Source organism: Ambystoma mexicanum, chromosome 6q (genome assembly GCF_040938575.1).
Source record: "Ambystoma mexicanum isolate Mex_15411 chromosome 6q, UKY_AmexF1_1, whole genome shotgun sequence".
In the NCBI taxonomy this organism is placed as follows: domain Eukaryota; kingdom Metazoa; phylum Chordata; class Amphibia; order Caudata; family Ambystomatidae; genus Ambystoma; species Ambystoma mexicanum.
The window spans coordinates 405,087,166-405,114,771 of NC_090937.1; the positions used below are offsets into that span (position 1 = coordinate 405,087,166).

Genomic DNA, 27,606 nt, shown 5'->3' on the forward strand with positions numbered 1-27,606 from the left:
ATCTAAGCTACGTATGGTCCTGTCTACCGTCTGGTCTGGTTACATATTAATTGTAAACTGTAACAAAAACCATGATCTAACCATTTTTTTTATTTAATGCTTATTACCAATTATTTAAATGACAACAGTATGAACGTTTATTTTCTGAAACTGCAGCTACAAGAAAACAGTGTAATCTATACGCCTAATGTCATTACACTGACGATCCTGACACTTTATGTCTATTACATACTCTTCTCCTGAGTTTTATACCATTTTTGTTTTTCAATGGATGTATTCTCTTTAACATGTTTGTTTGGGGGCATTGGAAAGTCTGTAGAGACAACAGATTCCAGCACATTCCTATTGAAATGCATAACCAAGCACTCCTTTTCTTCCTATATTATTTTCCTATAGTGATGGGTTTAGAGTCATTTCTGACTGTGCTGGACAATCACTAATGTTGACTATCCTGGGCGAAGGAAGAGATAGGCCCTCATTAGGACCCTGGCGTTAAGGGGTTAATGGCGCCATAAAAGGTGTCGGCGCCATTAAACCCTTAACGCCTGATTACGAGGTCCCTTTGCGGGACCCGACCTTAACGGCTGATCTAGACCAACCGTTAAAGTAGGGGCCCGCAAAGGGACTCTCAAGGTAAGCACGGTACCGCAATTTGCGGCACCGTACTTACCACCTTCCCCATTCCCATTATGCCCTATGGTGCAAAAATGGGACTAGGGAAGGGCAATAGTGGCATGGGGAATTACCGCCCTGCCAACCTTGGAATGGGGTGGTAATTCCCCATTCCGCCATGGCGGACTCCGGCATCGACCATGGTGCTAATAGCACCATGGTTTTCCACCGGAGTCCTAATGAGGGCCATAGATTTGGATACATTTAGAACATGTAACACACCATCATACACCTTTAAAAAATACATACATTTTTGGTGATCACCTTCAGTTGGATATTTATTTTTATTTAAAATAATGACCGGACACCATGCTTGATGAGTGCACAACAATCATTCACAGTCCGGCAATATGTCATGAATCCATTGAACAACTTAAAATAATATGATTTGTATAATAAAACCAGCTGGCATAAGAAATAATGGGCAGCGCAGTGACACACTTTTTTATGACGCATAAGGCACACTCATTCCTAAAAAAATCTAAATCAAAGATGTATAAAATCGTAAATATATATATGTCTGAGAGCAGCTCTTCTATCGTGGAGGATTCCTTGTTTATTTTCATTGCCAGACCTAGACGTTTGGTGGCGAAACATTGGATTCATGATGCTTTGGATGTACATGCCATGAGCAGATGCGCTACCATACAACCCAGGCATCAGAGATAGCCTGTATAACAGCTCAGTGGGCTAGGTGCTAACTGCTGAAATCTGGGTGTGTTCTACAGGATGCTGGCGCTAATCCCAGCAAGCCCCACTCAGCCTTTCATCTTTTTGTGGTTGAATGAGTATGAATTACAGTCAGGTATTATTTAGTATATAAGTGCAGTTAGCACAGTGCCAGGGATACCCACATGGCAGTATATCACAGAAGCCAAACAAACCTTGCGCTGGCTGCCTGTTAAGCACCGTATTTCCTTTAAGATCTTGACACTCACCTTTAAGTGCCTGACCCTCGCAGCACCTGTCCAGGGTCAGACTGGGACAAGAAATAGGCCCGGTCACCCAAGAAAAAAGTGGCCCACCCCTCGCCTCAAAAAAGTGGCCCACCCCTCGCCTCACATCCCTTGACCTCTCAGGACATCACCGGAAGTGATGTCATTTGACCCCCACCCCAAAGTGACATCCCGGGAAGCAATGAAACACGACCTTTCACCCCTTGACAAAACAGGAAGTGGCATCAAATAGCATTGTACCTAAGTACACTAAACTACTGTGAATCCAAGCAGATGTGCAAGGCCAAATAATCATATGTTATTGTATAGCACTTACACTTAAGCTCTTTTTAGAGAACAAATATGCATACAATATCACCGAACCTGTGATGGTACTCATTTATCGACCTAAGAAGGATGAACGGCTTTTTGAAGAAAAGAAAATTGGAAAAAAATATATATTTATTTTCAATTTTTTTTTTAAACCGCCCGAGGCATGGTCAGAAACCGGCCCCCACTCCACGATGGGCCAATCCAACACTGCACCTGTCTATCGCTCCGAACGCATTGAGCGTTATGTACCATCGCGATCTCTAAGGTCACTTGACCAGGCTAAACTTAACCAGCCCAGATTTCGCTTAGCCAAATCTGGGAAGACAATGTTTGATATCTTTGCTCTGAACACCTGGAACTCCATCCCCTTGGTCCTGAAAACGACCACGTCTCTTGCGGACTTCAAAAGGAAGTTGAGGGCTCCTTAGATCCAGTTTTCACTCTCTCTGACGCTGTTCCACTGTTCTGTGTGTTGTCTCCTGTCTGTCATTTATGTGTGCCTTGAGGCCCCCGGGCGATCTGGCGTGTTATTAAGAATTAAAATAAATAAATAGCATAAATAAATAAACAAATGTTCTGTTTAAAGAATGATGTCTAGCGTGCTTTATAAATAACGTATTATTATTATCATTATTGTTATTATTGGTATTGAAATAAAATAAAGTTGGCATAGTAATGAATACTTTAGAAAGGCTAACATTGACTGCACATTTCATTCATAGAATCTGGTAGGTTTTGGTTGATGTACGCTGCATGACTTTTTTATTTTTCTTTTTTGTTTCATGTTTGTTTTACTTTAAAGGCAACAATCAGAATATGTTTTCTCTTTTTCCATTTACGTTTATCCCATCTATAATGTACCTACATAAGATCCATGCAAACACTTGTAAATAAGGAATCATGATTAGGGGCAACACAAGCTTCTAAATCATTCGGGCGTTTGGCCAAAATAATGGACCTGTTAGAAGATGCTGGATGAATAACACTTCTGAAGATTTGCAGGTTCTGTAGGCTTTGTGAGGGGAGCAGTGCTCTTGCTAGAGCATGCACACAGTGCCATCTCTAGGAATAGGTTTGATTGAAACTGATCCAAAGCTGGGAGAGCGAGCCACTGCAGATGATGTGCCTATGCTCACTTGCTTTTCTGATCACCCATCTCCGGAAAGTGTTCCTGATCATCTGCCTGATGCAAAATTTTTAGTGAATTTTTAAAAGAATTTTAGTGAGTCCAGGAGCCTAATGCAACATCAAAAATGTCAGGAACCTTGAGGACATTGCCATTTATTATGAATATGAGGCTCTGCGATTCCCGGTACTAACTGGACTGGAAACATTCATTAATCCAGGGGAGTGCTCAGATGGGCAGTGTCTGCAGTAATGAGATGCAGCTTATTTTCTGTAAAATGCGGTGGGTGCAATCAGGAGATCCATTGTTATGTAAAATGTGCATGGACTAGACTAGCATTCAGCGAAATAACAGTCAAATCAAGAATTTTGGGCACTACACCACTTGCCATGAAGGGACATGCTCCTGATGGTTCAGAAGATGGAAGAACTTGTAAGCCAAAGTTCCATTGTTCCTTCTGGTATGTACCCCATGAATGTTCCACAATCTCCTGGATAGGAGGGGGGAAGGAAGCTCTATTGGTGGGAAACCTCAAACCATTCAACAGTTAGTTAATTTGTCATCCTTTATAGATGGACAGGATCCATATGTTAAAGGGTATAATATTCACAGGAGACTAGTTATTTAAACCGGATGCACTCAACACTTATTTAACATCATCTGACTACAAGCCACACAGGACATTCCTGCAATTCCTTTGGTGGATTCAGGTATGGGAATACCTACGTCTTTCTTTCAGGCTTTGCTCCAGTCCATGGTGCTTCATCACCAGACATCATAAACGGGACTGTTGATGTTGATATACCTGGACATCATGATCTTGATAACTCAATAAAAAAATTCTACACGTTCAGATTCAGAATACATGTTTCTTAAATAACTAAGAGAAATTGGAGCTCTCTCTTTTGTCTTTTTTATTTTATTTACTTTTATCCCATCTGTAATGTACCTATAATAGACCCACGCAAACGTTTGTAAATAGCTTCTGAACCATTCGGGCCTTTGGCCAAAATAATGGACCTATCAGAAGATGAAGGTGAATTGGCTAAAGTAGACAAATCCACATCAACTCTTTGAGTAATCAGCATGCCAATATGAGCCAATGTGGACAGAAGCCACATGGTTTTGAGAAAGATAGCCATAATGCTGGATGTCCATCAGTATAGGTGATTGTTTAAAGACCACAGCATTATTATGCTAGTCTAAGACTGCAAATGCATTACAAACCCAAGGGTTGATTAATGGCCATGTTTGACTGTCAGTTTTGGATGATACCTGAGGATTGGACAGAAGAGACTTATTTTGTGTTGATAAAACTGCAACATTTCCCTAGAATAAAGTTGAATGTATTTTGTTGAGTTTGATAGGGTTTTGCAGAACTCAGATAAAAAAAAAACAAGCATTACCATTGTACTCACCTACATCCCTGTATTCAATTTCCCTTCACACTACCTTTTTGGGACAGATGGGTCAATATACCTCTTTGAGATGTTTGTCTCCTTGTGTACTTTGCTTACAGACTTGTTAGACACAATGCAGCGAGGATCATGACAGGAAGCAAATAGCCTAGGGGCATAGTCCTACTACTGCGCACAGTTAGGACAGATTTCTCTTTTGCCAACGTTCCCTCCATAGTTTCTATGGGCCCCCAATACTTTTATATTTTATTTAACCTGTCCTGACGTTTTACAGGGAAGTGAAGACTTCAGCTTCACTCCCCTGGCCTTTTGCTCATTTGTTATGGGGAAAGTGATCAGACCTTCAGAATATCAGGACTGGGAAACTACGTTTCTCGTTCTTTTTTTTACTTTGTATAACTTTGTAGCATTGCATACAGCATTTAAAAATGCAGTGTAACGGGGATACATTTGTATCATGCTAGATCTTCTACACGTGTGATGTTTAGTTACTTTTATAAATGTCTAAAGACATTATGAGCCTGATTCACAGAGTGTTTTCCTATGGGATTGCATTATAAAACACTTCTGTGAATCAGGCCCTATATTTATAAAATTGCTATGTTATTTCAAGCATCCACATTCATCGTGTATGGCTATTCAACATGGCTAGTGCCCTAAAACGGCTACGCCATGAGATTTTCACTTGTTCTTTGGCAATATAGTTGTTTAGCCTTCTTTCTGCCTTGCCAGGATAGGAAATCCCATATAAAGTCATGCACTTGCCCAGGAAAGCTGCAGTTTTCACGGGTTAATGATGCCTTTGTGTCTGGGCGGCTCAAGAACGGGATGGGACTCCTTGGTCCCATTCCACATTCCTGGTGTCAGAGAGTCTAGATGTGCAGGGAAGAAGTGAAACAAATAGTTGTCCCTGATTAGATAAATACTGGCTTATTGAGTGGTGCAGATCCTTATCATTGGTGGACTTGGGCTTCCTTCCTGGCTGGATTTTGGATAAGAAGAGAACTCCTGCAGCCATTGCATCAGATCAGCATTAGAGCCAAGACTCCTTCTTAGAAGAACAGCAAACTGATTAACAGAAGAAGATTTCTGAAGAGACCCAGCTTCTGACTCAGTGAATTCCTGGTGGACTACCTGATCTGCCAAGGCCCTGTGCAATGCTTCAACCCATGGACTGGTGCGCCATCTAAAGTGTCCCTGCACCACACAGTGGACTGTCCAGCTCTCCATTGGGCTTCCTCGATAGAAACGTTGCTGTTCCATGTTTGAGGCCAGAACTTTGGTGGTCACCAGATTGTGGTAAACATCACTGTCCTACCAGATTTTTGCTTCCCAGCCTCAAGGGATCCTGTCCTGGAAGAGCTTTTACAACCGCCACTCGATGGACACCTGCCATCATCTGTGTGCGATGGCTGTTGCTGGAACTTACCTTCCCCATCCTGTGAAGTGTCCTGAAGAAGACCTCATTGGTGCATCCTCCATTTCTTATTGCAAAGGCTGCACTCTGCTCTTAGACCCAACCGGAAGAATCCTTACACCCACACCTCCTGGAACCAAAGGCAGGAAACCCAACCACCAGAGTCCCCCATTTGACCCATTAAGTCACCTGGGAAAATTGGAGTTGGGAGTAGGTAAACAAAAAAGCATTTGTCGCCCCCTGTCCTCCAAAGCATAATATTGAGAACAAGTTTCTTTGCATCCTTCTAAATAACTACTTTTTGCTTGTTGAACCTGAGTAGTGAAACCTGAAAGATAAGAACACATTTTCTTAGCCCAGTAGCTTTGTTGCATCTCTTCTTTTGAACAGTCACAAAGACAAATAACTTATCTACTACAGATACATACTGGGAGAAGCAGTGTTACATTTGGGCACGCTGCCCCATTCTTCTTAGGGATTGGACTGCTGAAGCTAGGGAATATCACTTGTGATTTTGTTCCATCTTCCTGCATCCATGCACTTACCTCCTTTATTGATTTAAGTCATTGAATGCTTATTAAGAAACTATGGTGACTGTATATATGTTTCTTATTGAGTGTTGTGTGATATTATCGCAAGCTCGTTTTATGTTTTAGTGTGTGTGTCTAAGGCTTAGAATAAATACTGTATTTTTACGCATTCCAGTCTAAATGTAGTTATTGTGTGCTCCATTGTCTGAACTCATTGTGAACCCCCAACACCACTCACACTCTCCTCAGAATTGCCTTGACTGCTCTCTGTTGCTACCTAGATTGGATTTTGGCTAACCTCTCAGAGTTCCCCTGTCCACTATAACTATGGTGGCATCGTAAAACCTGTCCACCAAGCCAGATTCTAGAAATTCATCTTAACATGCAGTAACTCGGATTAATAATTTCTAACATTGTAGAAATATGAGTATCTGGGACACAACATGACATGTTTACATGGACTATGGATAATGATCAGACAGATGAGTCACATGGCGTTCTGATTATGCTACAATATTTTCCAAATAATTATGGGCAATGCCATTTGTTGAGATGAATTGCGTGTTTTTCCTCTGAGATAAAAATGAGGCAACACAATACTAACCTCTATGTCTTTTGATAGACTGAAGAGTTGTATTAACAAAGTACAAACATCTGCTTTTTAATTGCATTGGCTCCCTTTTGATTGATCTGCAATGAGCATAATATTTGCAAAGTGCTGAGTATTTAATTTATGAAGCAGAGCATGAACAGAAAGAGGTGTAGGTCTTAAATTCAAGTCAGTGTCTATTCTTATTGGATGAGTCAATTGAGGTACATGGCATAAAACTGAGAAATGAAGGGAAATAGTACAAGCCACATCCCTGAAGATGCATGAACAGACATTCACAACCAGGAAAGGGTGCTCTGCCAATCAGGGGCTGGAACAGAAGGTGAGAACACACTTTATACCGTCCACTGTTTCAAGCACTCAACGCCTTTCCCCAGGTGGCGCCATCTTGATTGTGTGGAAACAAAAGGGTGCCATATTCCCTTATTTACATTGTTTCAGCTCACACTTGCACCTAGAGGTGAATGCACATTTTGCTCTAGGATAGGGTCTGATGCTAAGATTATTTGGATATTCCTAGCCAGACTTATACTTGTATTAAAAGTCCAAAGCTGCCTTGTGTTTAATGCCCGCAGTTTATGCTGATAAATTCTGGGAGGGAGAATCCAATGTGTGCCTGATAGAGGAGACAAATCACTTACTGCCTGTCTATGGGAGTGTGATTGTACATTGTTTTGGAAATACTGCTGGCAACTATTTCAGGAGATCCATATGGATGCACATTTTAACTCAATGAGATGGAAAGTGCATGCTGATCCAAATGGAACTAATACAAATGTGCTTATAATATTTTTCAACAAGGAGGTAAGTTGCTGATTGGAGATCCATGTACTGGGGTACCGTTGAGATGGAGAGAGCCTACCATTCGTGAAAGACACACTTCTCCCCAGCTGTGATGATGTAACATGTGGAAATGGGGAAACTCTTGGTTGTAACCTTCATTGATTAAAAGGAGGCTGGATACTCTCACCTAGGTTTATCTTAAAATCTGCATTGTTGCAAAGCCAGAATACGTGAGATGTGGCTTTTGTCATGGATAAGTCTCATATAAGAACTGCTGTGCAAACTATACAAATGTGCACATACTTGCGACTAGTGCACACGTAAATACAATCAGGAGTGTTGCTAGGTCTGGAAAAGATCTGGGGCTTGGCTAATGTTAGGACTGTCTGGACTCAGGGCAAGCTAGCCTTTTGGTTGTATCCCCTGAGCTTCTATCTGGGGATGCAACCAAAAGACCTGGGGCTATAGCCCCCTAAGAACCCCCTAGCAATGCCTCTGAATACAATTAACTGTACATTGCTTCTTTGTAAATCTGCTCAAACATTTTTAAATAATCTGGGAATTTGTGGACTGAAGACAGCTGACCAAAAGTACAAACACATTGAAAAGTGTGAGATGTGGGTAAGTTATATCAAAGTAAAATATTAAGAATATTGTTAAATTATGCTAGAAAGGCTTCATTACAAAAATTACAGAAATGTACACAAATCATTAGCTGACATGGCTGATCATACAAACATGCAGCTTAAGATAACTCCCGAAATTCAGGGACGTACAGGGTTAGTAACGGCTTGTCAACCTGAGCCTGAGTTGGTGACGAGATCTCAGAGCCATCACTGTCTCTGTATGTCCATGAACGTGGGGGAAATCGCTAGTTGCAACCCAGGCTTCCCTGTGGATTTCAATAATTTTAAGCAATTTTTTCATAATAAAAATTGCCTCCACATGTATTGTGCATGCCTAATTGCCCACAGAAAACAGGAAGAAATATAGCCACCCTTATGAAACATTGAAAATGGAGGGAGTTCCTTTTCTATCTCAATGAAGCAGGCAATGGCGAGGGATTAGGGCGGGACCACTGAGAAGCAGGCAGCAAAGGTGGGAGTGGGAGATGTGTTGGGCAGTTGAGGCTTGTGGGACTGGCAGAGACGGTACAATGGGGACAGGCCTGGGAACCGGCAATGAAAGGAATGGTTTGCCTGAGGGAGTGTTGTCTGAGGCCATGAGTGAATGTTTGCAATGACAGTGGGTTCATGGTTCCATTTACTGCCTTCTGATTGTTTGGTGACTTTTCTCCATGTGCAATTATCCCTTCAGTAATAATCTTCAACAAACGAACAATATTAAAGGTACAGCACTTTTGTAAAATTAGCCAATTACCAGTTCCACAGAGGGGCACATCACAGTACTCCCATCGTTTATTTCGGTCCATCGTATAACACCATGGTCGCTCACTTTCTCCTCCTGGATTACGGCAGAAGTTTTCAGCATTTGACAACTCTGGGAACACTTGGGGAGATCTTCTGTGCAAGTGTGGTACCTGGTCCAAAATAAATTGTGTGTGTGTTATCATAATATCATGGCAACTTTGGGACAGTAATATGTGCCAGCCGGTCACCTTTAATATTTTGGCTGAAAGACAAGGACTATTTCATAAGAGATCCCTCCAGCTGCCCACATGCTTACAATATGATTATCATAGTATGTTAAATGTTGTATTCTGACTGACCTTACTGTTGGATGATGGTATTTGTGGGGTTTAATCAAAGGGCCTCAAACCAACATAATGTGAAGGGTTACTGGCAAAATGACCTGCAAGCCTTCATAAAATAAACTCCACACTGAAAATGAGCCTATTATGGCAGACTGTGGGGGTTTATGCAAGTAACACATGGAAGCGCTGTTTGAAAAGCCAAGCACTGGAAATCGAAAGGTCTATCTGTCATTACAAAAGGGAAGGTCGAATTGAAAAGTGGCCTTTTAATTCCCAGTGGCAGAAGAAATTCAAAGGCCCCTTCTTCATGAAAAGCATGATTTTCAAACACTGACACTAAAATGGCGTTGCATGTGTGTTTGCAGTTTTAAAGCATGACCTGAGAAAAATGTTCCCATGCTAACTTAAAGATGCCAGGGAAAAGACTTAGGGCCTCATTACGACCCTGGCGCTCCCGTAATGAAGGGTGCCGGTACGGGACCGGCACCCTTCATTACGGGAGCGCCTATTACGAGGTTCCCTTTGCGGGACTCGGAACAGACGTCTGGTAAAACCAGACATCCTTTCCGGGTCCCGCAAGGGGAAGAGGAAGCTAATAACGTGCCATTTGTAATGTGCCCATTATTACCTCCCTCCACATTCACATTGAGCACTATGGGGGCTCAATGGGAATTGGGAATGGTTCCTTCAAGGAGGAATTACCGGGTCCTCCAATGTTGGAATGACCCGGTTGTTCCTCATTGAAGGAACCCGGTTTTGGAGCCCGGTATGTAGGCAGCCATGGCGCTAATAGCAGCATGGCTACGTCCATACTCGTAATGAGGCCATTAGTGTGTGTTGATAAGATATAATGTATAGTATGCTTCACATGCAAAATACTGGCAACAATTGAAAAGAAAAGGCCACTTTCTTTCCATGGGTCACATGTAATTTTAATTTAGGCACAAGGCAGATCATTTTGTTTGTTGCTGGGCAGATATTACAAAGGCTTCCCCCACTGCAAGCCTAGCTTTTGCATCCCAGTTATTTACAACTACAATAAAGTATGGCCTGCACTGAAGGTTGTTGTAAACGCACTTTCACTAGACCTGCTGTCTCTGAAGGCTCATTTCAGTGCATAGCAAATGGCATAGCTAGTGGAATGTGGAAGGAGCTGCAATCAAGGCAAGCTGAACTCTGTTCAAAAATACAAGAACATTTTATGTTTTCAGATCGAAATTGTGGTCCACTGCAGATAACAGGACTGGTTGCTAGATGTCAGCAGGGCCTTGTGGCATCACAGGCCTAGCCTAGCTCATTATCTGCAGTGGGGGATCTCTGAGTAGCTCTTGCATACCAGGTATTTATGACTTGCAGCCTACCAACTTTAAACAACAAAGAGGATAATAAAAACACAGTCCAGAAAGCTCTGGTCACATGCTGGCCAGGAATGGCAAATGTCCTTGTGGAAGCGAAGCACAGATGAACATACACATGAGGATTTCTCATTAGTTTAAAAGAACTATCATAACATATGCATTTTTCTCAGCGACCACCAGTTGTACTGCATTCTTTTATTACCCATTTTTAAGGTACATTACCGCAGATTTGTTTTAAATAAAATTCATCCACCTGTGATTTAGGGAACTGTAATGGCATGTTAAAATATGTTCCTGGCTGCTCTGAACATTTTCTGAATGTAAGAGTTGGTGAACTGGCAGAGGGTACAATTTGGAGAGTAAATTGCATGTTTTAACTATTATGCTTTTTGTGAAAACAGGGGAACATTGCCACATGGCTGTGCAACATGGTGCTCATGCGGCCGTCATTTTATTGAATTCCATTATGGCAGTTACTGGTAATTTGTTAAGTTTACTCCACATAACTCCTTTTCGCCAGTATATTGGTATGAAAAATGGGGATCTCAAATGGGAGTTGCCATATTTCTGCTCTAGTATCCTAAACTAATCCTTAAAGAGAAGCTGGACTTGGGGTGAGAGAGGAGGTTAACTGCAATGCAATTGGGCAAATCCTATTTCTCCTGTTGACCCTGACTTCTCCATAAATTCCAGACAATTTATTTGAAACGAGTTTCATTCACCTGTGACTTAAGGAATTGTAATGGTGTAGAGGAGGTCCCAAATAAATCCTGCACTCCAGCCATCCATTTTGAAGTACCAGGAACATTCACACCAAAATATGTGACGTACGATGGGCAGATAAACCAGCAGAGAGCTGCAGTGGTGCTCTGCCCAGTACCTATTAGAAGAACAGGACCTATTGAAGTACCAATACTGAGGAAACCATTGAGAAAACCTTATCAACAAATGAAACGAAATGAAGATCATCTGGGTACAGTCCCTGAAGAAACCAAAAAGGTCTTAATGGAAGACGAATGGTGACGTCGCGAGAACCCGGACTGACTCACATATAGAAGAAATGACAACCAGAGAAGGACGCAAAGAGACAAAACACCCTGAACAGGATATCGTGAACCTGAAGTGAAAGGACAATGTCAAAATGTATGAAGCTTAAGCTGTAAGCATGGCAAAGATATTTGGCCAGTTTAAACCTGTATATATGTTTGGAACCGCAAGAAAGCTAAGAAAACAGTGTGGCTTGCTATGCTTAGTAGAAGAATAGTGCAGCAAGCGCCTCTATACATAATCTACCTTGAACAAAGCACCTTATTATAAGTATATTTCCACTTTGCACAAGAAGCAGAATCGACCCAGGTTACTAAAGGCCACACGAGAAAAAGCTTCATATTTAGCAAAAATGAGAATAGACGGCTGAAATGAAATTCAGCAAAGGCAACTCATACCAGAGAAGCCAAGGTTGTATCAGTAGAAGAAACGAACAGTAGCTATATTTAATTGAAACTAAGAGCAGAATATCCTGCCTTTGAAGGATCGAGATAAGAAGACGAAGGTTGTTGGTGGGTGAAACAAGAATCAAATACATGTATTGATGGAAAAGAGGCAAATTCACAGTGTCTGAACCACGTGACCAACTGAGCAAGAAGAAGCGAGAGTTCACATCTACGCATGGCACCAGTCCAGGCGAAGATATGAGAACTTTTTCCAGACAGAAGATGCAGTCTGGAGGCCAACCACAGTGAAATAATTGACACATAGCTACTAAAGTGATGATTGATTGTAACAATAATAGGAGGAATAATAATTGAAGGAAGGTCGGGTAACTAAGGGGCACCTCGCACCTGGGTGACCATTCTGCGTGCTGCTAAACAAAGAGGAAAAGTATGCATGGGTTTGGTGCCAACACAATCACAATAGACCAAATAATCTAGGGTCCTATAGTCAGTAGAACCAATAGGACGTTGTACTTTTAGTGACGTCTGTAGTAGTCATTATGGAGCAGGGGCTTAGATGCCCACCTGACAGTTTTGACCCAATCCCCTCACTCCGTTACCATATACAGATATAGTACCTATATTAAAGTTACCTTTTCCTAACCAATAGAATTGCATTGCAACTTTTAAGTGTTACACGTCGATAATGACGAGTTTTCAGTATAAATGCTATAATATTTAAGAAGTTTGTTGGAGTTGAAGCGAGAAGGAAGATCACAACATTGCTGATATTCATAACTCCCCATTTTTTGTACTTGTCATTAAACAGACTCCCTTTGCCAAACCTTTGAGTTGTCCTTATTGATTGGTGTTGGAGTAATAAATCTGCACCCCCATCCCTCTCATGAGGGCCGCTATCTTGAAGTGCTTCTGAGCAAACCCCGACTTAATGGGCTGGTTGGGGGTCTCGGAGCACACTTGGTAGCAGAGTATGGTTATCGATTATCGAGTAGAAAGGCACCCATTGACCGTTGACATAAAGTAACTCTAGGCCCTCGGCAATACCACAAGTCCTTTTCCATTCGGCTGAGTAGACCGTGAAGCTCCCCGAAGACAGTGGTAGAGTAAAAATAAAATCTGCAGAACGAGGTCTGAAGGGACCCGTGTTACCCACCTAACCCCTTCCCACTCCTATGGGCAACTGAGCAGGAGAAAGGCCGGAGAAGGTGGTGAGAAGGCAGGATCCAGAGAGGAAACATGCGAACGGTGAGTGAAAAAGACTAAAGCTTTGGTAAAAGTGCATGCCTTAGAACAAGTGAGGGAAAAGGTAACAGAGGGCGGCGGGAAACAAAATATAGTCAGAAGTAGAGATGTATATATATATATATATATATAGGGAAGGAGGGAAGATACCGGGGAGGACACTCGAGAAGAGAGAGGGTACTGGGGAGGACATGCGAGAAGAGAGAGGATTTGCCTAATTCCTACGCTATTGATACAAGCAGCTAGAAGAAACTTGTATCCAGAGTCCCAAATAAAGGGGAACAAATAGGCCACCACAGCAATTAAAGACGCCATGAAAGGGGTAAGTGTAAACTCCATGTTGGGGTAATTTTAGGGGCAGAGATACATGTGTCCAGCTGGAGTTCACCTAGTCTGTTAACGTCTGTCTTATATGTTGATTGTTGTGATATTTGGCAGGTTGTAGAAGGTAACCTGATGTTTATTGAGTAAAATAGAAGAGATAACATTTTGTGGAAAAATCAGGATTGGAGCTTGCTGTGATTGGTGCTCGTTCATATTGTTGAAATTGTTTAAGTCACGTGAAGCTTTGACAAGTGTTAGATAAGGGGAAAGGAAACAGATTTGAGCATGGAGGACTTAACTCCACTAGCACACCTGTGCAAAAAGTTGCCGAAACATGCACCTAAGCTGAAAAAAATACAGTGCGGAGTGGGTTAAAGGAACCGCCCACAAAATGTTTATGCCTTGGCTATCGGGCGGGTCATTATATAAAGCAGTTTTGCAACATATGACGACATACTTGCACGCCATATACACGGGCAAAAAGTTAGACAAACACGTAGCTAGTCTAGAATTGTGGAAAATGTATCAACAAGACAAGGAAGAGGAACTGCCATCAGACTGGATACTTAACATATGCACAGAGGGGGGTGAGACGCCCACAGCGCCGCCCGCCCCATCTGAAACGAAAATTGAGAACAATAAGGAAGAAGGGTTATACCCGCTCAGGTAACATAAAGCAGCTATGGGGTATAGCAACCCAGCGTTTGAGTCACCTACGCAAGGCAGTGACGAAAATCAAGGTAAGGATAGAGATAATATCACCTCCAAAGTCCCAAGGGACAAGGAGAGACGCGATGACGAGAGAAGAGACCAGGCACAGGCAAGCACATCTCTCGAGGCAGAGATAGAAGGCAACAGATGGAAAGGAAACGAGGGTAGAACTGATGAGCTAGCACTCACACAAGACAAATGGATGGGAGGGCAGATTTTATTGAAACTCAATGGCAAAGGCATTGATGACGCAAAACGAAAAGAGAGATTAGACGAGGAACAGAGGAAGGAGAAGGAAAAAGAAAAAGTATTAAGAGATGAGAGAATAAGGAAAAAAGATAGACAGAGACTATAACAGTTATATCGTGAAGATCAAGAAAGGTCTTTTGATCATAAACAGAGTGCAGCCAATGATCAAGACAGATAGGAGCAAGGTTAGAGGAAGAACAAAGAATACAAGAGAAAAGAATAAAGAGACAAAGAGATGAGGGAATCCAAAGGGCAAATGAACGTAGAGACGCTAAGAAAGAGGACGAAGATAGGATCAGAGAAGAGGCGAGGAAGCGCAGAAAATTTAATGACGATGTAGAACGTAAGCCAAGACAGAGAGCATGCGATCTTGAACATGCGGAAAGGGAGGTTAAAAATCCTGAGCCAGTAGTAGATTGGGAAGATATAGAAGAATTATTTCCTGACTATGATTCAGTGCCAGGTAAGTCTAGGGTAAATATTGAGGATGACTTTGACACCAGAAGCATCGGAGAAACGATCGATAGAATATATGACAAAATGGGGCTAGAACAAGGGGGAGACGAGCGCCTGGAGAGCACTCAGCTTTACTACCCTGAGGATGTCTCCCGAAGTAGTGGGAATAGAGAACTGTCCCTAGATAGACTGGAAATAAGCATGAACAAAGAGGACACAAGAAGTTGCACGAGTTGGGGGCAGACAATGTCTGTCGCCGAAAGGGAGGAGCGTGAGGAAAAGGAGGAAGAGAGGCGATGTGAAGGACGATTCCCAAGGGGAAAAGGGATAACATGGTCAGACCCTAATGAATCTGCACTAAGGGAATCAGAGTCAGCCACACAGTCAGACTGAAGTGAAGAAGTATCTTATGGTCGGAGGGGGTGTCTCCACCACCCTATGTGAGCCGACTAAGGACATTGCCAGGTAGGCGGCGATGCAGAAATATTACCCCTGCAATAGACAGGAGAACCATGAGAGAAGAGAGAGAGGGCTATGCATCCCAATTTCCATTGCTCGAGAAAGGAAGGGCGAGACCACAGTATATTCCATGGCCACACATGGATCGACAAAACTTGAAAAACAAGCTTCCAATGTTGACATCGGGAGCCGGAAAATAGATACACAAGCTAGAAAAAATTACAGGATGGAACACATTAGCTATAGGGGATTTCAAGGGTCTCTTAATCGCCATACATGGTGAAAGAGCAGACGATATATGGACACGGGCAGGTCACCCTGGTGTGACCACAGTTAATACCACGCATGACGGAGCTCCATTTAACAATTACAGAGCCGCGGTTTGGAAAGCACTATGAGTGCCATACTCAGATACTTCCGACATGCGAGCGATCATGACACGTAAAATTGGAAGATCCATTACTTTATATACAGAATTTTCAAGACGTGTTGGTACTCGAGACTCTTGGGGGAAATCTATACCTGTGTTCTACCATATAATGTGCCAAAGACTGCCAGAGCCAGTACAGAAACAGCTCAAGAAATTGGTAGGAATCGAGGCCAAGCCATGATCAGAAATACAGCTGACCATCTCACACTATTGCAGGCTGCTGCAATAAAAGAATTGCAAAAAAAGAAGCTGCACAAAAGGGTGAAGAGGCAAAATTAGTGCATAAGAAATTGTCAAAATATGCTCTTGAAGGAGCAAAGATAACTAGCAAAGCCGAATCGAGCATGCAACAAGTCAATAGTCCACAATAGAATAATCAGGGCAGTATGGGGTTTTACCCCAGTGGAAGAGGATTTAGAGGAAGAGGATGGCAGAGTGATCAGGGAGGTTTCCAGAATAATCAAGGGGGTTTTCAAAAATATGCGAAATGGCAATCAAGATATGTCAAATGGGCAAGCGATCCGACCACCGCCAGTATGTTGGTTGTGTGGGATCACAGTGCATTTAGCGCGCACATGCAGAAATCAAGGTATGATGCAAACGGCCAGGGAATATGAGCATGCATGGTGAATCCACCTGTGTTTGTAGAGCAGTGAGTTGCACAGAATCACACGGTGCAACAGCAAACTCCAGGAGCACAGCAAAACTCACAACCTCAGAATTTGATGAGTTTTCCACAATGACAGTCTCAACAGTCGCCTATGCAACTGTCACAGATAGTGAGTACTGGACAGGCTGTGAACCTTGGAATAAGGAATAATACTGGTGATGGGGGAAGTCCATTTGCACAAGGTGGGACAAAATTATATATGGACTAGGACAGCTCACTGGGATTCCTGATGTTTTCTATCCTATCAGTGACACCAGACCCTCACCGGGAACCAAGGGTGGATGCCGTTATAGGGGATAAAGAATATTCCTTCCTCGTTGACACGGGTGCAACACGTTCGTGTATACGTGAAGGCAAGTTTTCCTTGTCCGGCGATGCCATAAATACTCATAGTTTCACAAGAGCTACAAGTTGTGTTCCCTTTACAAACACATTTCCAGTCTCTATAGGAGAATGTGAAATGAATGTGACTCTATTATATTCATGACAAACCCCAGTAAACATTTTGGGTCGAGATCTAATGACAAAGTTAAATATGACAATCTCGATCACGGAGGAGGGCATAGTATGTTCAACTCCGGGAATGCACTATTCAAAAGTATGCAAAATGATTGGAGCATACGCAGGACACACAGCCATGAGGGCTATACCATTAGAGCCCAAAATATTCACGTATGGAATATGTGTGCTAATGGCAGAGCTGTCAGGCCTTACAGACAAAATCATGAGGATTCCAGATGAATTTCTATTCAGGCCAAGAATACCTATGCACAAAGAAAAGGGACAAGTATTTCCCTTAGTGATACACACAGCTGCAATACGAGGGAAAATGGCTTTGATTGATGGCTATGACGATGAAGGCCAACAATGGTTCACAGTAATCGCCATTAAAGAAGGATACCAATTGACTGACGTCACTGATGATAATCTGTTTCATGAGCAAGCAGATATAGGAGAGACAGCAATTGAAGTGAGCCTTACCTTTTGGGTGAGAATGATCAAAAGAGAAGTGCCTCAGAGACTGATGTCAGCATGAAACCGTCCTGAATATATTGATGACGACATGGCCCATGTGACTGTCTCAGTATGGACTACAGGCCCCTATGATGTAGGCTTATTGAAAGGAGTCGGAGAAGTGAAAATCAAACTGAAGCCAGGAGCAATTTTACCAAAAGCACGGCAGTACCCGATGTCCAGGGAGGCAGATGAAGAGATTTGTAAGACAATTTCAGCTATGATGGAGCAGGGCATCTTAGTGACATCAGAGTCGTCATGCAATACTGCAGTCTGCCCTATCAAAAAATCAAAGGGAGGGTCTTGGTGTTTAATTCAGGATTTACGCCCAATAAATGATATTGTTGAGGCTGAGTACCCTTTAGTCCCTAACCCGGCTACAATTCCATGTAATTTACCCGTTGATGCAAAATATTTCACAGTGATTGACTTACCATTGCACAAAGACTCACAAGATCTGACATCATTCACGTTCAGACAGATGCCTCTGAAAAGCATGAGGTTACCCCAGGGGTACTGTGAGTCTACTTATATTTTTAAAAGAGTTCTGCAGATGGACCTAAGCAATATTGCATTAGAAAGTGTTGTCCTGCAATATGTCGATGACATCTTAATTTGCAGCACGACAGAGGAGCAATGCAGACATGATTATGTTCAGCTATTGACTATACTGGCTGAGAAAGGATATAAGGTTGACAAAGAAAATCTACAATATTGTCAACAAGAAGTACTATATATAGGTCAGCTGATATCGCACAAGGGAAAAAAGTTACCCCAGAAAGAGCTGAAGCCATACTAAACACAGCCAAATGACACTGTTAAACCAGTGATGCCTATAGCCCTGTTAAAATGAGCGCTGGAGCAGTTACACTATCCGGCACACATGACAAAAGAGAATCTAGCGGCAACGCTCGCAGAAGACTGGTTCCTACCGAACTTAACCAAGTACATTGCATTTTATATAGTGAACTGCATCATCTGCCAACAATTCACAGCTGGGCACACATTAAAAGTAATGAGAGGAGTCATCCCAAGGCCAAATGGGCCTTTTCAGCACTTGCATGTCGATTACCTCGACATGATTCAAGTATGTAACGTGTACAGATACCTAATTGTTGTGGTGTGTCCATTCTCTAGATGTATAGAGGCAGGTCCATGTAAACACCCAGACTCTACCTGTGCTGCCAAATTTTTTGTAAGAGAGCTATTTCTCAGGTGCGGGGTATGTGAAGTCATGAGATCAGATAACGGGACCCACTTTGTAAATGAGGTTTTCAAACAGATTAGCTAGCTGCTTGGTATAAAGCACAAGTTCTCGTTGGCGTATCACCCACAAGGTAACAGAATATGTGAGTAGCTCAACGGCTTATTAAAGGAGAGGATTGCCAAGTTGAAGCTTACTTTGAGAAAGGGATGGCACTCTATGCACTTGGGAATCAACCCGGTTCCGACCATCAGCTTACGCCGCACAAAATAGTCACAGGAAGAAGAATGCGCACTCCTCTGACACCCCGAGACAGAGCTAGATGTGATGCCCAATCAACAGGAGAAATCTTAGGGTCCGAAATGAAAAATTACTTGACTTGAATAACATCTTGCCTTGTAATTTCAGACCAGCTGCAGCGACGACGAAAAGGGTCCAGGCAGCACGGAACACAGAAGTAGATACTACTTCAGGCACAGTTCAAGGACTTTGTGTTCCATCAGTTTTTCCTGGAGACACCGTCTTGGTAAAGAACCATACAAGAGAAAGGTGAGACCACCCAAAGTTTAACAGTCCCTTTTACAGTGGAGGAGTGTGCTCCCTCTGCAGTGAAACTACAAGGAAGGAGCGCTTGGATCTTCCTGGGTGACATCAAACCATATATCAGAGAAGACCCCCTGCCTGCACCCCAGTGTGAGGAGACTACGAACAATGGGGAAGAACCACAGCACGTGCAGACGAGATCCATGACGAAGAAGCAGGACGCATGAGCAGCAACATAGTAAAGACAAAGAACTTTTTTGTGAGATAGTTGTGGTTTCATTTTGAACATTCCTCTGAGCAAAAAGACGATAAGGACAGATAAACTGGACACTCTGTGCATCCTAGTTGCAGGGTGAAGAGGAAAACTGTATTTATAAACCACAACATAGTCTGTTAACTTTGAACTTTGGACTGAGGCACACTGAAGCCTGGACTAGAAAATAATATGCCAAATTTTGATCGAGGACACATAAATTGGAAGAGAATACAGTACCCAATTCCTTCCACACAGAGAAATTGTTCGGAATCACTTATGGTGTCCCGCAGTAGCAACATCACCAAAGACGTGGTGACATACTTCGATCTAGTGCTAAGATCGTACCCGTCACTGGTGGGGAGGCTCACAAGTGTCAATGGGCATCATTAGGACCCTGGCGCTAAGTGTTTAACGGCGCCGTAAAAGGCTGCGGCGCCGTTAAACCCTTAGCGCCTTACTACGAGGTACCTTTGCGGGACCCGACCTGAATGGCTGGTCTAGACCAGCCGTTAAAGTAGGGACCCACAAAGGGACCTTGGTGCTAAGTACGGTACCGCAATTAGCGGTACCATACTTAGCACCTTCCCCAGTCCCATTGAGCCCTATGGGGCAAAAATGGGAATGGGGAAGGGCCAATTTTCAATGGGGAATTACCGCCCCGCCAACCTTGGAATGGGGTGGTAATTCCTCATTGAACATTGGCGGACTCGTTACGATACCAGTAAAAACCATGGTGCTATTAGCGCCATGGTTTAGCGCCAGTATAGTAATGAGGCCTAATGACTTTCTTCAAGATCCTAAAAGCGAAAAGATTCTAAAGAGATTGCTTACTGTGATTGCCGAACAGTTCCTCCTACTTCCTGAGTACAGCAAGGAAAAGCCAAATGTCCCAAGCAGAGAGGGAAGTAAATTAGCTTATCAACGTATTGTTCTTTCGCCTAATCAAAGACTGTCCAAATATTGTCGGGAGAACGACAGACGTACTACCTTTTCTTCGAGATACAGCAAATACAGAATGTCTGCGCACAATCCTCAACAGCATTGTGATCTTAGTTGCAAGCCACGCAAATGGAGAGTGCAAACACTGTTCACAGTAAAGTGAAAGCATACAGTCCTGGACCTCAGCAAGACAGGACAAATGTACATGTCACCAGAAGACAGTAGGTTGGCCAGCAACGTCTTCTTCCGGTTAATCACAGATTTTCCAGAGCTTGTGGGGAGACCTGTAGATGTTGACGTCCTCACATTCCTCAGACACCCAGTTAATTCTGCACAGATGGGCATGCTCTTGCATGGAATAGTGATGCAAGTGGAACTTTCTAACCATCAACAGAACTATTTGACAAGATTTTAGACTTTCCCCCAAGGGACAGATCGAGAGAGCATTGCCAAAGATTCCATTCCTCATTTTATATTAACAAGGACACAACATGTCTTCGGGAATGAAGCAGATCAGAGGCATAGACTGGGAGCTGACATATTTTGAACATGCACAGTAAAAGGACTTGCTGAATTATTGCTTGATTTTGACACTTCCCATAGCCTAGTAAGAGAACTGTATCCCGAGATAATAGACAATTCATTATTCAAACGAGGGGGGGACAATTGTGTAACACCTGCAACTCACACATAGACTCCGAAAGGTAATATTGTTTAAAGGATTATATTAAAAGTTAACATTTTGGTGAATGATCGAGATGGGGATCCAGAGCAGCAACCTCGTCCTCCCGCAGGAGGAAAGACGTCCACATTTTTTGGCAGTAAATGCTACAGAGGAATCATTTATTTATGTATTATATTCATCATTGTTTTACTATCATTAACAATCAGAACTGCATTTTCTATTGGTGCACAAAGCGTTCCGATTCCAGTGCACCCAACTTATGATGCACGCATGAAACCTACGAAAGTACCCAGACCTTACATAATCATTCCGGTCCCTAGAAGATCCGATGGTGGAATGAATGAACTTGAGATGGATGTGATTAATAATGACACACACACTCTTGTGGTGACAAGCAAATCTAAAAAAAAGCCGGAGATAGGGTCGGCAAAGTATGAATGTGAAAAGGTTACTGACAACCAGACGCATGCAAACATTGAATGCACATACACCAGACCTTGTGTCAATGACTGCAAAGCCACAATTCAGAGCATGGGAGAAGAAAAGACTGCACACTATGAGAAATCCCGCCATAAGTAAGGTAAAGACCAAAATGAAGGAAGCAGAAAAGTCAGAAAGAAAGCCAACAGAAACCACAGTAGTAGAAACTCTTGATCCAATACCAGGAAAGGCAAGAGCAAACCCGGAGAACATATCTGCACAAGCACAACTGATAGCAGACACGGTATGGCCATTCATAGCCAGAGAAAGGAAAGGACTAGAGGAGCTGAAGAAGGAACCCACAGAGACAACATTGCCGAGCATATATGTTCCAATGAAAGGGACAAGTACAAGGTCTACAATGCAGCCACATAGAGGACCAATGCCAGCATGGATATGGGCATTTCTAACCAGAATGAAAAAGTTATATGAGGACAAGGAAAGAGCTGCCAGACTTTTGTCTACTCAAATGGCGCAGATGAGAAGGCCTGCACCATGGACCGGGATTCCTGAGAATCCTCCAGCAAGAAGGAGCCATGCCGATGCATTCAGGGATGTAGTTATAGCGAACTACATGAAAACATTAAGAATACAGAGAATCATGCATGGAGATGACAGTGAACTAAACGATTACCTGGACAGCACAGCACATTTGGGAAACAACATTAAATACCAGCACGTGAAACAAGTTGGAAGACAACGTTCAGAAGGGGAATGCTTTGTTTGTGCACTCCTACCGTACAGCATGGGGAAGTCCAAGATTTTCAAAGATGTAGAAATTGAAGTGCAGACAGCACACTATCTTTCACACGTAGCCATGTGCAAAACTAGAGGCCATCTAATGGGTAGTGATGCCTCACTGAAATGGGCAACTGAAGAAACCAATCCAAATGAAGATGATTATGTCCAGGACATAAAGACAAGAAACAGTGGTAAGACAAAACACATTGTGATCAGATATGAGAAGCCTGGAGTTAAAGGAGTGGAGATTAGAAGAGAAGCAAATCAGAAAATGAACATCCCAGGAAAGACTCCAGAAGAGGCTCGAAGTAGGAAGAACAGAGGCCAAATGCAGATTTGGGGAACAGTGCTTTCACCAGACGAATGGGAGAAAGGAGTAGTGATTTGCAGGTCATGGATGGTCCTTGGAGCCTGCAAAGAAGCAATTGAAAATGTGCAAAGGTTATGCAGGCCATTGTGGCCAAAGATTGCAAAACGGCTGGCATGGGTTGAAGACAGAGGAGGACCCTTGCAAATAGTACCACTGGAAAGCTCAAAATTGTGCTTCAGGAATAATGGCACAAGAGAGATGGGAGAGAATCAGAACTGTGGACGAATCTTTGACGGAACTGCAGTAATTATAGATCATTACTGGGCATTAGGATCCAAAGCATACATCAGATTGCCGAGAAACTGGGGAGGTATATGCACAATAGTGAATGTCCACATTCCGGCTTCGGTGATCCCGAAAAGTGACTTGAATATTGACAGCTTCCCTAAAGCAGATGCTCACCTGCGGAAGAAGAGATCTGTGGACCTGATGACCCGACTGAAGAGGGAAAATTACTTTTCTGCCAAATCTGAAGAAGCTTTTCATGCAATTCCATATGAACACAGACTGTTTAGCCTCACCTCATCAGTGTTCGCAACAATCTTCATGCCAAGGTTCCAAGTTGGAGCAAATACTAAATGGTTGCAGATAACCAGATGGGAGTTACTGCAGACCATCAACTCAACCATAAAGAGATTCAACGCAATCAAGGAGGAGTTAAGAGCAATCCGACTGATGACTCTCCAGAACAGATATGTACTTGACATGATCACAGCTATGGATGGAGGTGTTTGTGCAAAAATCGGAGAAGCATGTCGCACATGTATACCTTCTCACGATGAGGAAAATGGAACTCTAACAGAAGCCATAGGTATGCTGACACAACTACAGAATCAGATGATTGATAAAACTGACGAAGTTGATGATGACAGTTGGTTTGGATCACTGTTCTCATGGGTTCCACAATGGATGGCAGATGCATTCAACTTCCTGGGAGCCCTTCAAGTGATGATTTTGCTAGTATTCTGTGTTATCAAGATAATAATCTCTCAGTGCCAGAAAACTGTGAAGAAAGTCATAGGGATGAAAATCATGATTGACGTCAAGCCAGGGTGGAATCCCAAAGACCTGACTAATAAGGAAATAAGAGACTTTGTGAAATCTAGCATTCAAGCACCTGAGGGAACAAAGTTTCTCTATCTCAGGAAGCATTGAAATTAAGTGGGAAGATGGGTTTACTGCAGCCCAAATGGACAATGTAAACTGATGGCATGGAACAAGGGCGAACACGTGAGAACAACAAGAAGTTTAAAAGGAGTAATAAAGATATGGACCCCAAAGAGACATTTCTTCAGACCATCATGTATAGACCCAGAAGATGAAGAAAGAATGGACCCAGACAATGAAGTAAAAATGAACACACAGGAATCAAAGAAGATGGATCCAAAGAAGGAAGTGAAAGTGGTCGATGAATCACCCAGAGGGGGGAGTGTAGAGGAGGTCTGTACTCCAACCGTCCATTTTGAAATACCAGGAACATTCACATCAAAATATGTGACGTATGATGAGCAAATAAACCAGCAGAGAACCGCAGTGGGGCTCTGCCCAGTACCTATTAAAAGAACAACACCTATTGAAGGTACCAATACCAAGGAAACCATGGACAGTAAGTATCCATTGAGAAAACCATATCAACAAATGAAACGAAATGAAGATCGTCTGAGTTCAGTACCTGAAGAAACCAAAAAGGTCTTAATGGAAGACGAATGGTGACGTCACGAGAACCCAGACTGACTCACATATAGAAGAAATGACGACCCGGGAAGGACGCAAAGAGACGAAACACCATGAACAAGGATATTGTGAACCTAAAGTGAAAGGACGATGTCAATATGTATGAAGCTTAAGATGTAAGCATGGCAAAGATATTTGGCCAGTTTACACCTGTATATATGCTTGGAAGCGCAAGAAAGCTAAGAAAACACTGCGGCTTTCTATGCTTAGTAGAAGAATAGTGCGGCAAGAAACCAGTATAGATAATCTACCTCGAACGAAGCACCTTATTATAAGTATATTTCAACTTTGCACAAGAAGCAGAATTGACCCAGAGTACTAAAGGCCACACGAGAAAAAGCTCCATATTTAGCAAAAATGAGAAGAGACGGCTGAAATGAAACTCAGCAAAGGCAACTTGTGCCAGAGAAGCCAAGGTCGTATCAGTAGAAGAAACGAATAGTAGCTACATTTAATTGAAACTAAGAACAGAATATCCTGCCTCTGAAGGGTCGATATAAGAAGACAAAGGCAGGTGGTGGGTGAAACAAGAATCAAATACACAAATTGATGGAAAAGAGGCAAATTCACAGTGTCCGAATCATGTGACCAACCGACAAGACAGTTGATACTGGGCCTGGTACCATTGTGAAGAGCATCTCCTTACTATCCCCTCAAACAGACTCTTTCTACATGCCTGGATCCCATCATATGGGTTCAGAAATCACATATGCGATTTCTGAAGTGGCAGAATACGCTTCACGCACGCACACACACACACACACACACACACACACACACACACTCACACACACACACACACACACACACACACACACACACACACACACTTGGGGTAGGGTCGGGGTGTGGGAAGAAGAGAGGGAACTGCCTATGGGTAGGGTTTAACCACCCCCACATCCCATATGATAACAATAAGCCATCTATAGGGGTGGGGGGCCACCAAATCCCAATAGCAGTTATATAAACACACACCTCAGTCCCTTTCATCCAGAGAGAGGCTGCAAGGTTATTTCTGGGCCCTATAAAAGGACTGTGGCAGTTTGGAGCTAATTTAGCAAAGGCGAACAAAGAGCGCAGGAGTCTAGAGGCTAGATAAGACACCCAGGTGGCCGCTGTAAAATGGACCCAAAGGACTGTGATAAGAAGAAGGCTAGTTGAGAGGCTCTGGGAATTGAGCAGAGAAACACAGTCCCCATTGTACAGACGCATCCAAGAGCCCAGTATAAGACCAAGGAAGCGGGAAATAATGACCTAACTGTTTAGAGAGAGAGATCAACCCAGAAGGCTGAGGAGGCACACAGACCCACGAGGCCATTGAGAGAAACTCAAGTGGTTGGAGAAAGAAAGAAAGACTTTGGAGTCTGGGTATAGAAAAACCCACGTGTTTGGTAAAATGAGAGAGACCATCGGTTTGGGAGTACGTTCCAGAGGATTGAGTAGAGAGAAGCAGGCAAAAGAAGAACTCAGGAGAGCAGATGAGAGACATTGGGACTCATTACGAGGCTGGCGGTGTATCTGACATGCTCTGCTCGCGGGTGCCGCTCTGCCCACCAGGTCTGACCTGGCGGGCAGAAAGGCACCCACAAGCACAATTCATAGTTTGCCAGTCCGGGAACTATGGTACCAGCAAGCTTACCGGTACAGTAGTTCCTGGACCAGCAAACTTATAATGAGGCCTATTGGGCTTTATTACAGATCCGGCAGTAACCGTGCCAGTGCTACTGGCGGGTTGCCACCAGACCCATACATATTTACCAGTGCCTGACTTCCTGGTGCCACTGGGAGATTACAACCCAGGCGGCCCAGAAAGCCAGGAGCCGGTAAATTGTAAGTCCCCATTCCCACAGAGTCCCATAGAACTCTGTGGGAGTGGGGACATGGAAGCACCAGCACTGTTGCTAACGGTGCCAGTGCTTCTGTGACCCGTCTGACTACTGTGGCTGCTGTGCCCAGCAGGGTCAGACTTGTCGGGCACAGCGGCTCGGGCAGGCAGACCTGTAATGTGCCGGTCCGGAGACAAGGGTGCGAGTAAGCTTACCAGCACCCTTGTTTCCAGACTGGCAGGATCATAAAGAGGCTCATTGGAAGGTTAGCTCTGGTTCAGAGGTGTCTAAGGGTGAGGCGGTAGAAGAAGTTAAAGATGAGGTGGTGGGAGGAGCTAAGGAGGAGGTGTTGATTCAGAGGAACCATGACAGAGGGTATGGAGAAGCAAATCGATAATGTAGACACCCCTCGGTAGAAGGTGACAAAAGAAAAGGGGGTGAACAGTAAGTTGAAGATTAAATATAAGGATAACCAGATTTGAGAGGTGAAGTGGAGAATCTCCAAAAGGAGGCAGAAAGGAAGACTGTGGACCAGTTAGCAAGCTCCAGTTTTGACTTCAGACTGCCTAGGTGGTTTCTACACTGGACTCCAGCTAGATAAGAACACTTCTGAGAAAACTTTGAAAACCAGAGACTGGAACATTGCTGAAACAATAATAACTATGGGCAGGTACCCCAAGACACCAAGAAAGGAATCTTGATGTTCTTTTTGGATCAACCTGTACCTATTGTCGTGGGCTTAAAAGCTTAACAAAAACTGAAAACTGAAGAACGTTTGCTTTTAAGACATTTGAGCCTCTGCAAGGGACATTAACTTTTGAGTCTACCCAAAGAACTTTAAAAAAAATAGTTAATGGCTATCCTGACTCCTATTCAATTATTTTGTGCACATTCATGGCTCTGACGGAATTGATTTGCTTTGC

At 43.1% G+C, this 27,606-nt stretch overlaps 1 protein-coding gene across 1 annotated transcript in view; it reads right to left on the reverse strand.

The window, feature by feature from the left end:
* Positions 1-27,606, reverse strand: part of MUSK (muscle associated receptor tyrosine kinase) — a 951,534-nt gene that overhangs the window by 148,244 nt on the left and 775,684 nt on the right. Inside the window, exon 13 of the mRNA XM_069630906.1 lies at positions 9,205-9,364. Coding sequence (XP_069487007.1) covers positions 9,205-9,364 — 160 coding nt within the window. The remainder of the gene's footprint in view (positions 1-9,204; positions 9,365-27,606) is intronic.